The following is a 12,551-nucleotide window of genomic DNA, read 5'->3' as shown; positions in this document are numbered from 1 at the left end:
CAAGATGTTTGTGATTTTAGGAGACATACTTGGGAGACATTTCTTGTAGATTACTAGGGCTACTGTAAAGAGTTAGCCCTTAACACCTTGTAGTGACATCCTCTGAACCAAGCTGACACTGCCAACATCTCCATTTCATCACCAAAGAGCAAATGTACATATTACAGGTGTCTATGGCAACTCACTGAGTGCTTCAAGTGGGAACATTTTATTCAAACACACACTTTGTATGTTCCAAAACGACTACAATAAATACAAATTAGTGTTCTAATCAGAAATATAAGGAAATAAAAATATTTTAAAAGAAAACAAAAATTCCACTATGAGATTCCCAACAAGATAGAGAATGAACACAGGCCGCTGGCTCCCTTCTAGAATCTAAGCTGAGAGAAAGCATAGAAATAAGGGCACCTGACAGTTTTGAGAAACTAAACAACCACGATGAATTCCTGGGAAACCATGGGTGTTGGAATAGAGACAAGATGGCAAGCAAGAGCCAAAGAGGGCTTGCACTGCAGGAAGAATAGAGGGTGGCAAGGAACTCCTTGTCCTTTTCTCTCTCTTCCATACTGCCTATGGCCTGCTCCACCATACTGTGAAGCAGAACATAGCAGAATAGTGGGATGAATGTTCATAAAAGGTACAGGCAGACCTATCAGCCGTTCCTTGTTTCCTCACACTACCAGGCTAAGTGGTAACACATCAGGAAGACAAATCCTGGGAAAAAAGCAGTGTCTAGAGCAGAGGTACAAGAGGATGTCCCTGAAAGCCAAGTAGTAAGAGCTCACAGGGAAATAAAACAAGACCACTGAGGAAAACAACATCTACTAAATACAATAAGCTAAAAACCTACGCCACGTGGAGAATTAATAAACCAAATCAAACAGCAGAATATGCATTAAAAAAGTCCACACACAAAATAAGCAAAAGAAAAACAAATATAAAGAGAAACATTTCAAAATATTATGTATAAAAATACAGTGACTGAAATAAAGAATCCAACACAAAGGCTGAAGGGCAGTATGGATAGAGCTAAAGAAGATCTTGAGCTGGAAGATCAAGTTGAGGAGTTTTTTTTCAGGAGGCATCAAGCAGGAGAAGGGGGTTAAAAAAAAAAAAAGGAAGAAAGAGATATACAAAACATAGAAGCGTCAATACCTGTGTATGAGAAATTCCATAAGGAGAAATAAAAAATCAACCAGAAGGAATAATTTTAAAAACAATTAAAAATCTTTTTGTGTTAAAGTTGGAAGATTTCTCAAAGTATTATACAGAAAAAATACACATTTAAGATATGTCACAGTAAAACTTAAGAATACTGAAGATACAGTGAAGATTCTAAAAGCAAATCCCATAAAGGAACACAAATCTAAAGAGTTTTGCAGTTCTTAAGTACAACAAGGGTACAAATGGAAAATGAATAAAGATTTTCAAAGCTTTATAGTTTCCAAATTCTTTTCCTTGAATTTTATATCTATCCAAGCTATCATTTAAATGTGAGAAAAAATTAAAACTATTCTTAGTACTTCAAAGCCTCATAAGGTTTACCATTTTAAGACGCTCTTGGTGAACATTCCTCAAGCACTCCTGGAAGAAGGAAAGTCAATCTAGAGGATTATGAGATATATGGGAAGGTAAGTTGGAAAAAAAAACCCAACAACAACTCAGTAAAGCTCACTGTCTAAATAAGTGATATATTCAACACTTGATGTATAGCCTAGATAACCCAGAACTAAAATTCCAGACAGTATGAACATGGTGGGTCAGGGGAGAAGGAAGAGGAGAAAGACAGGAAAGACAAGAGGAAGGTGTGGCTCTGGAGGGAAAGACAAAGATATTGATAAACTTAGGACACTCAAAGGAAAAATAAATGAAGCAACAACCCAGAAGAATAAAAATAAAATGTGTGTTCAAACTTAACAGAAAGAAATTATGTCATCTAAAAGAAGGGGAGAAAGGATGGGGAAAAGAATGAACTAAAAAAACCATGAAATAAAATTACAAAAATAAACCCTCAGTACAATAGTAATTACAGTAAATATAAATAGTTTCACCATTCCAGAGACTCTTGACTAAAAAAGAAAAAACCCTTACTATGTCTACAAGGGACTCACTAGAAAAGGATACAGAAGGAATGAAAAGAAACAGATGGAAAATAGTATCAGGCAAATATGGAGGGGGAAAATGTCTCTTAGCTTTTAATGCAGGTTTGATAGAGAAAAAAATCAGCATCCTGATAAAAGGAGTAATTGTTCAATAAAACATAATGATCACATATACATCTGATCACATTGCTTAAAACTATAAAAAGCAGTAACTGGTGAAAGTATAGGCAGAAGTAGATAAATCAACAAATAACTTTCTTTCCAGAAACTGGGAACTAAGCAAAGATATGATAGAACAGAATAACACAATAATTAGAAAAGTTTTCATTCAACGGTAAACACAGTCTTTTACAACATACACAAAACATTTACAAAAATGGACTGTTTCAAAGCAACGCTTCAGTGAAGGAGTATATTCTTATCATAATGCCAATTAAAAAAAAAAAGGAAAAATCCAGAAACATTTAAGCATGATTGGAAAAAGTCTCTTGTCTAACCCTAGGTCTAATCATATTGGATGGACCAGAAACAAACACAAGCACTATAAAACAACCTTTGGCTACTTAAATTATGAACATTATGAAGGAAATTACGATATACTGAGAGATGAATGACAGACCCCTACATATTAACAATTTAACAGAGTTAAATGATACTGAGAGAAATATAGCTTTAAGTACACTTATTGGAAAGCACAAAAGGATGGAAATGAATGGGGTAAAGTATTAAAGTAAAAGCAACAGAGACAACCCAAAGATGAAAGGCAGGAAATAATAAAGGGCAGAATAGAAAATGAAAATACAACAAAAACAATTAAAAACAAAAACTTATTCTTTTTTTTTTTTAATTTAATTTTTTATTTTTAAAAATTTACATCCAAATTAGTTAGCATATAGTGAAACAATGATTTCAGGAGTAGATTCCTTAATGCCCCTTACCCATTTAGCCCATCCTCCCTCCCACAACCCCTCCAGCAACCCTCAGTTTGTTTTCCATATTTATAAGTCTGTTCTGTTTTGTCTCCCTCCTTGTTTTTATATTACTTTTGTTTCCCTTCCCTTACGTTCATCTAAAAAACTTATTCTTTAAAGAAAATCAGTAATGCAGATAAACCTCTGGCAAATCTGATCAAGAAAAAAGGTGTTAAAATGTAGAATGAAAATAGAATTACACAAAAAAGTTTAAACAAATAAAAAGGGTAATAAACAACTTCCATGGATATGATTTTGGAAACCTAGGTAAAATGGACAAATCTCTGCTATATTCGCACAGCTCTGACCCAGAGAATATAGTTCAAAGGTCATGAGAAAGTTAAAATGATAATCTCAGGCCTGGATAATTTTATGGGGAACTGACTTTCAAAAAAAGAGAACAGCTATCTTGTGTATAGCTATAGAGTGAAAATGGGGCTCCTGGGTGGCTCAGTTGGTTGAGCACCTGACTTCGGTTCAGGTCATGATCTCTTAGTTTGTGAGTTCCAGCCCTGTGTTGGGCTCTGTGCTGACAGCTCAGAGCCTGGAGCCTGCTTCAGTCTGTGTCTCCCTCTCTCTCTGCCCCTCCCATCTTGTGCGCTCTCTCTCTCTCTCTCTCTCTCTCTCACAAATAAGCAATAAAAAAATTTAAAAAAAAATTAAAAAAAAAAAGAAAAAGAGTGGAAGGTACTCAAATCATCTCATGAGACTAAATGTATACTGATGCCAAACAAATGAAGACAGAACGAGAAAATAAGGTATGGGTCTATTTTTCACTTATGAATACAGATTATAGGCATAACTTGGAGATATCACAGGTTGAGGCCCAGACCAATAAACTGAATATGGCAATAAAAAGAGTCAAACAAATTTCTGGTTTCCCAGTGCATATAAAAGTTACATTTATACATACTATTCTGTTAAGTATGAAATAGCATTATGTCTTAAAAAAAAAAAAAAAAACCCTACATACTTTAATTAAAAAAATATCTGATTGCTAAAAAATGCTAACCATCATCTGAGCTTTTAGCAAGTTAAAATCACTGATCACAGGTCACCATAACAAATGTAATAACAATGAAAAAATTTGAAATGTTGTGGGAATTACCAAAATGTGACCCAGAGACACAAAGTGACCAAATGGTGTTGGAAAAAAGTGCTGATGGCCTTGCTCAATGCAAGGTTGCCACAAGCCTTCAATCTGTAAATAAGGCAGTATGTAAGAAATGCAATAAAGCAAAGCACAATGAAATGAGATATACCTGTATAAATTTCAAAAAAATACTGACCAACTTATATTCCAGGAGTATATTTTAAAAAGAAAAAACTGATCAAATAAGATTTATCACAAGACTAAAGGATGGTTAAATGTGAGAAAAGCTGGGGGTCTGGGCGGCTCAGTTAAGTGTCTGACTCTTGATTTTGGCTCTGGTCGTGATCTCATGGTTCATGGGTTTGAGCCCCACTTTGGGCTCTGTGCTGACAGTGCAGAGCCTGCTTGGGATATTCTCTCTCTCTCTCTCTCTCTCTCGCTCTCGCTCTCTCTGCCCCACTCATGCTCTCTCTCTCAAAATAACTTAAAAAAAAATGTGAGAAAAGCTAATACTACAATTCATTACATTACTGGTTTAAAGGAAATAAATCACATGATCATCTCACAGACTGGAAGAAGCACTTGATAAGGTATAATGTCTACATCTGACTTTTAAAAATAAGAAAATTAGGAACAAAGGAGAAACTCCCTAACCTGATAGACAAAAACCAGTAGGAAGCCATCCTATTTAATGAAGAAGCTACAAAAGCATTCCCTTTAAAATCTGATATAAGAAAAGGCTGCCACTGTCATCACTTCTGTTTACATGGGACTAGAATATGTGATTGTAAGACAGGAAAACGAAATAAAAGATAAAAAGATTGAAAGAAAAGTGACAAAATTGTTACTTCTTTGCAGATAATATTATCATTAGTAGATAAATACTAGAATATAAGAATTCAGTATGTTGTTGAACACCAGATCAATAGGAAAATTAGTACTGAGGCTTTCCAGTCAGTAAAAGCTAGTTCTCTTCTGCCATTTGGGATGAGATGCTGTACTTTTGTGGGCCTCAGTTCTCCTCTAACTCTCCATTCTTATTCAAGATTATTTTTCTTCCTTCCACCTTCTATTGGTAAATGTCCCTCACAGCTCATCAGTCTTTCCCCTTAGGCTCTTTATTTACATACTTTAAAAAATCTGATGCTCTAATTTGTCTCAGGCTTGCTGTCAAATCCAAGTTCCAGTTCTAGATTTTCATGTCCCCGGTGTTCACTCAAATTGCTATGCATCATACTCACTACTCCCTTCTAAAACCAGAACCCCCTTTGTCAACTCCTTCTTGTCAAGTGGGTAAGTGTCATCATTACCATTCTCAATATCATCTTGGCATGAAATCTCTGGCCTGTATTTTTCCTACCCTGGAGACAGCAAGCATTCAATAAGTATTTGTTGAAATAAAGACCTGCCAATGTTTTCTTTGTCATTCCATTCTTACCATTTCAGGCTTAATCCAAAGCCTCACTCTGCTATGCTTATTAGATCACTAAAGCAGCCTATTTTTTCTACCTAGGGAGGTTCCACTCAAGTAGACCAGTGGTTGGCCTTTTCTGTAAAGTCTAAAGCAGAACTTTGCTGGTACAGTGTGCAAGCAGCCATAAACCATCCATAACCAAATGGATGTGGCTGTACTGCAAGAAGACATCATTTATGAAAACAGGTAGCAAGCCAAATTTGGTCCATGGACAATAGCTTGCTGACCTCGGAAGCTGACTGTTAAGTTTTTCAAACTTAAACTTTTCTTATCCTTGCTAATTCAATGCAGAATCCAATTATCATTGCGGCGCCCAGGTGGCTCAGTCGGTTGAGTATCCAACTCTTGGTTTTGGCTCAGGTCATGATCCCAAGGTCGTAGGAGCGAGCCCCTGCTTAGGATTCTCTCTCTCTGCCCCTGTTCTCTGCTTATGCTCTTTCTCTCTCTCTCTCTCAAAAAAAAAAAAAAAAAAAAAAAAAAAAAAATCCAATTATCTGGGTGAAAGGAAATCGAATTCATTATCTTTTTTATATACAACACTGGTTGCCAGCTTGAAATTAAAATTAATTACTTAGGTATGTTGCTCATTACTTTCAAGACCTTATTTTCCCTTTAAATTTACGAACCTTGGAAGAATAATTTACTGGAAATTACATCAGTAGTACTGTAAAGCCTTTGATCTAAGCAGGACAAATCGGAAGAGTTGGCAGCCAAATAATTTTTCTGTCTTTTATGGAAGAATATATCAAGAATGATAGAAGCTGCCAATAAAGTATTTTGATTCAATGAAGCAGATTAAGATGACACTGATGGGCTTTTGATTTCAATAAGCGGGAAAGGCCCAGAATTCTGCTAGCTATAGGAAAAAAAAAAGCAACTTGTCCCCTCCTCTAGACCTGGAGATGAAATTTGATTATAAAAGAAGGTATGAAAAAAACCAATACATGGTGACAGATCATAAGCATCCTATTGTTCTAGACCTACAGCAGGCATTTTTCCTCTTCGTATTAAAATAAGATTTGGGCTTCCCCAAGTTATCCATCTACATATCCATCCATCAGCTAACTATCTGATTTCTGCCCCTCCTTTACAAATATGGAAAGAATCAGGATTTATGAAATGGACAATAAATTCATTACAAATACCTAAAAAGGAACAAACGATACATTTGTAACAATGGGTACGTATGTACTTAGCTTCTTGTCAAATATGACTTAACAAATAACCAAGCTAAAATCTTCTAATAGCTTCCCTCAACACGTTTAAATAAAATAAATTAAGGAGCACCTGGGTGGCTCAGTCGTTAAGTGTCCAACTTCGACTCAGGTTATGATCTCATGATTTGTCAGTTCAAGCCCCACATAGGGCTCTGTGCTGACAGCTCAGAGCCTGGAGCCTGCTTCAGATTCTGTCTTCCTCTCTCTCTGCTGCTTCCCTCTCTCCCTCTCCCTCTCTCTCTCTCAAATAAACAAACATTGAAAAATAAACAAAATACATTAAAATAAAATCCAAATTTCTCATCATGGTCAACAAAGTTCCACCTCACCTGGCTGTGCTCATTTCATGGACACCCCTGCTGACCATACTCAGCATGCTGCAATCACAATGGCCCCTCCTTGCTCTTCTGAACATAGATTCATGAGCTAGGACTTTGCCTGTGGGTCACCATGGACCCTCTAATACCTAATGAGTGCTTGACACATACATAGTAGACCCTTAATAAAGAAATAATTAACATCTGCTGAGTAAATGGGTGACCATTTCTGTTGTATATTAGGCTATGGTTATTGAAAGTGGTGGGAAATCTCAAAATCCTAGAGATGGACCCAAAGGCAGCAGGATCTTACAGAGGACCTTGCAATCCTAAACACTGGGACATGGGAAATCTACCTTTCAGGAAGAGTGTCTTAACATAAGGTTTCAGTTAAGCAAGATAAGCTCTAGAGATCTGCTATACAACACTGTACTGTAGTCAACAATAATGTATAGTATAAAAATTATTAAAACGGTAGATTTCATGTTAAGCATTCTTACCAAAATAACAATAATTTTTTTTTTTTTTTTTTAAATAGGATACTTGTAGAAACCAAAATTAGGAAGATTTAAAAACAAATGATGATGTTCTGGATACATTATCAATTTGGGTTCAGTAACCAAAACACTGAACTGTTAAAAGAGAATCAGAACTACCTGGGGATGTGTGGTAAGTAAGGAGGATCCGGAGACATAGGATACTTTCTCATAATGGGACTGGATAATCCAGTTGGAGCTTCCAAGGGCATAGCCTGAGCTTAGTGGAGTCACCTGAACTGCACCAAAAAGCTCCTAGAAAAGAACCACAGTAAGAGAATGTGTGATGAGCTTTCAGCAGTACAGTCATACCAGATAAGTCTTTGCAGGAAAAAAAAAAAAAAAAAAAAACCACCAAAAAACCCCAGAAATATCCTTCTCTACTTAGATATACAAATTTGAAAGTAAAACAGAAAGTATAAAGCAAAAAAAAAAATCAATGGAGACCAGATGGTAGACCCAGAAAGCAATCCTTACCCCCTGAGTTTCAGAATATCTACATGTACCAGGCACTCAGGCCTCACTCATGAAAAGACTGAGGCAATAGATTTTTTATTTTTTTAAATAAAGAGGCAATAGATTACCAGCAACACCAAAGAGACAAATACTTGGGTTTTCTTTTTCTTTTTTTAGGTTAGGCATTAATTGCCTGGTTGTTCTATACTGAGTGGCTCTGGGCCTAAGTTAACAAAAATGGGGACACTTACTATCAGGTCAGAGCTCAAAAGTTATACCTGCCAACAAATCGCTTCTTGATCTGTTTTATGCTCTTGTATTATTTCACTTGTCCAAAATCTATAAAGCTGCGCCCACTGTTCTTAAGTGAATAGGATGAGATGTCTTTCTCCTGACTCATTACATGCTGGTCAGTAGAATGCTGGCTAACGATGGGGAATGTAAGGGTTAGGAAAGAACACAACTATCAGCCTGGAGGGTGGAAGACAGATGATAATGACAATTGCTCTGTTTTTTCACCTTGTACAAGATTCTCAGTAAGTGAATGGCTGAAGAAAGGGAACGAGAAGATCCTCCCAAAGGGTAACAGGATGAATCAAAAGCATTCATGCATCACTTAAAACCATATTAACACTCACAATTTTCTGAGAATATCCCACCAGCTGGATTTTGCTAAGGGCAGAGTTCACCTCTTGCATTGTATAACATCTTCTCCAGGTTGATACTTCGACTGCGTCCTTGAGTGGAGAAGGCAGCAGCCTGTAAATGCATCACAATGCCAACTCTATGTTATCACGAAATCCTTTCAAGTAATTTGTCCACTTTATCTGAGTTATTACAACTTACTGGCATATAACTGCCTCCAGGATTCTTTTTTTTTTATTTTAATTTTTTAAAGTTTATTCATTTTTTTTGAGAGAGAGACACAGAGAGTGAGTTGGGGGAGATGCTGACAGAGAGGGAGAGAGAGAATCCCAAGCAGGCTCTGCACCATCAGCATGGAGCCTGATGTGGGGCTTGAACTAAAGAACTGTGAGATCATGACCTGAGCTGAAACCAAGAGTCGGAGGCTTAACCAACTGAGCCACCCAGGCACCCTGACAGGATTCTTTTATAATCATTTTTATTTCTGTAAGGGTGGTAGTACTGTCCCCCTTTCACTTCTGAGTCCTCTCTCTTTTTTCTTGGTCTAGCTAAAAGTTTTTCAGTTTTGTTGATCCTTTTTTAAAAAACCCTAACTTTTCTTTATTTTCCTATTCTCCATTCTGTTTATCGAGCACAAAGCTGGATATGTTTTTTTTAATTTAGTCTGACCATCTCTGACATTTGGACTGCTTAATACATTCACATTTATTATTGATATAGTTGGATTATGTTTCCCAATTTAACTTTTGTTTTCTGTGTGCCTCAGGTCTTTTTTTCCCCTCTGTTCCTCCTTTACTACTTTACTACTGATGCAGCCTTTTAATTTCCTTCACGATGTTTCACTGTATTTTTTTTCCTTAGTGATTGTTCTAGGGCTTATCATATACATCTTAACAAAGAGCATTTCAATAGGACATTTCAACTGCTCCTCCCTGTTCACGAGTGATATATGAAATACACTTTACTCATAGGCCTGCAAAGCTATAGAAAGGGATTGAGTTAAACACAGCTGAAGCTTGGCATAAGGGAGGAAAATAAAACACAATTTGTGACCTTTCAGATTAGCATCAGGAGTATCCCTTAAAACAAGCAAACAAAAATTTGTCATTAGAAAAACACTGTATTGTTTGCTGTAACAGACTCAGGAACAGACCTGAGAGAGGGACTTCCCTGAGATTCTCTGTACAAATAGGTCAAGGATTTTCTGGTGAACTGAAAGTGTGCGTTAGTTCTGTTCTCTCTCCTTAAATACCACTGAATATAGTTAAGGGCTACACATACACACACACACACACACACACACACACACACACACACACACACACACACACGCCTTTAAGACAAAGAGAATGAGAGAAGAGACATAGCAACAGCATTTTAGAAAGTGGAAAGTAGGAAGACAAAAAACTGACTTAGCAGACACAGGAAAGTTTAACTCAAGCAATTTATACTGCAGAACCCATAAAAAGCTCAGCAATCTGAAACAATAGGTATATCTGGAAGTGAGACTGAAGGTGAGCCTAAAAACAAGGGGATTTGTTGAAAAAAACTGATGAGAAATAGAACCTTCCAATTCTCATCTATTCCACATAGCTCAGCACTGCCTCTTCTCCTCCCAGGCATGTTGCTAGAGGTTATTCTCTGGAGAGAATAAAAATGAGGGTCTGGACTAGGGGAAACCAACAACTAGAAGCAGCTCTGTTATTTTTCTTTTAAATTTTTTTTAATGTTTATTTTTGAGAGAGAGAGAGAGTGCAAGCAGGGAAGGGGTGCGCGCGCGCGCGCGCGCACGCACACACACACACACACACACACACACACACACACACACACACACAGAATCCGAAGCAGGCTCCAAACTGTCAGCACAGAGGCCAATGTAGGGCTTGAACTCATGAACCATGAGATCATGACCTGAGCCGAAGTCAGATGCTCAACCGACTGAGCCACTCAGGTGCCCCTAGAAGAAGCTTTATTAAGCAAAGTTTATATACCAAGAGTAACAATTTTCTTCTCCTCATATGGCTCCCAGAACACTATCAGTCAGGCTTATATCCTCCAGGGGGGTAGGAGACCAGAAGAAACTTCTCTGAAAAATTTGATCAGTACCAAAGAAAACAATCAACTAAAAGACACCGCCACTGGGGGTTTCATGATAAAAAGGCCCAACCAGATTACAGTATGGTGAAGTCTATAATTCAGCAAGACTTAACTCATGGTACACAGATTTTCTAATCAGTTTTTTTACTGTCCGACTCTTTTTAAAAAAATCTTTTTTTTACTGTCCAACTCTTCAACATGAGCCAAGAACCAAGGATTACCATACATGTGAGGAAAGTCTCTAAAATGATAAAGGCCAAAACAAATGAAGGGAGGAGGACAGGAAATAAATTAGGCTGGTAGAATAAAACTTAAAAAAATACTATCATTATGATCCTTAGATAAACAAGATAGTATATCTAAGAAAAGAGAAGAGACTTTTTAAAGAAGAGGGATAATGAGAAAAAGTTTAGACATAAAAATATAACAGCAGAGACAATGAAATCATGCCAACATATCAAAATTTCAAAATAAGTTAAAAACATAAAAAAAATTATACAAGACACAAAAGAACCACATAAAACAAAAATCAGGCAAGGAAGATGCAACATACAGAGCACAGGAGTCCCTAACAGAAATCCAAGCCAAATACTAAAACCTCTAATTGCTAAAATAAAAAGAGGCTTGAAACTACACACTGAAAGAACTGAACGCATACCTGAAATACTGACCCAGAAGAACACAAGATATATTCTGGGAAAATATTTACACTATAAATAAAACAAACTTTGGGGGCAACTAGGCAAAAAGAGCGAGTGACTTACAAAGGAAAAAATATGATACCAGAGTTTCAACAGCAATGCTGTTTTACTCAAAGAAAACAGAGTAAAATATTTAAGACATTCAAAGCAAGAAAATGCAAGCCAAAGATTATACAACTAGCAAAACTGACTTTCAAGGTCACTGAGCACAGATAAACAATTATTAACCTGCGAGAACTCAGGGAATATTGTTCTCATGATCCCATCCTGAGACAGCTTCTGAAGAATGAGTTTCCGATAACCAAATTGACTACAGAAACATCAATGTATCAGCTGAACGTTTATGTGCAGTTTTCCAGAAGTAAGGCCAAATGAAGGTTCAGAGGGAGAGAGGATAGAATGTGAGGGCTGTATGTTCTGATAATATAAATATAATAAAAGCATGAAAAAAAGGGAAGGAAAAATACATATGCTCCTTCCTTTGAATGACAACCTAGAAACAACAACCAATCAGAAGTAAGGAGTATTGTTAGCAACCAGAACGGGAGCTTAAAATTCCATTTCCAACTAAAAGAATACAGAGTTTTTTTAGAGAAATGGGGGCTTCAAGATTTAGGACAGGGAATAAACAAGAGGAGTGTTAAACTAGATTAGCAAGGAAACAAAGGGTACATACAAAGGTCACAATAAAAGGACACAGTGGACACCATGAAAAGGCTCACTGTCCAAAGATGGGAAAATCTGAGCTGCAAAAAGACAATATTGGAATGGGTCAAAATCCATGACATATGTGTCAGAGTGGATTATAATTAGATTGGGGCACGGAGAGGAGCTTCTGAGTTACTGGAAATCTTCTATTTTAGACCTGAGTAGCAGTTATAAGGATGGTTGCTTTATAGTAATTTATTAACTATATATTATCTGTTTTTTATTTGT

General features: G+C 36.7%; 1 protein-coding gene across 3 annotated transcripts in view; it reads right to left on the bottom strand.

Moving 5' to 3' along the window:
- The window catches only part of INTS9 (integrator complex subunit 9), a 109,137-nt gene that overhangs the window by 27,533 nt on the left and 69,053 nt on the right, over positions 1-12,551 (bottom strand). For all 3 annotated transcript variants that reach the window (XM_078445577.2, XM_078445578.2, XM_078445579.2), the window contains 2 exons: positions 8,808-8,928; positions 7,834-7,968 (listed from right to left, as the gene is read on the bottom strand). In XM_078445577.2, coding sequence (XP_078301703.1) covers positions 7,834-7,968; positions 8,808-8,928 — 256 coding nt within the window. The remainder of the gene's footprint in view (positions 1-7,833; positions 7,969-8,807; positions 8,929-12,551) is intronic.

This window comes from Panthera onca, chromosome B1 (genome assembly GCF_046562875.1).
Source record: "Panthera onca isolate mPanOnc1 chromosome B1, mPanOnc1 haplotype 2, whole genome shotgun sequence".
In the NCBI taxonomy this organism is placed as follows: Eukaryota; Metazoa; Chordata; class Mammalia; order Carnivora; family Felidae; genus Panthera; species Panthera onca.
The sequence above is the reverse complement of the archived record's forward strand: the minus strand, read 5'-3'. Positions and strand labels throughout refer to the sequence as shown.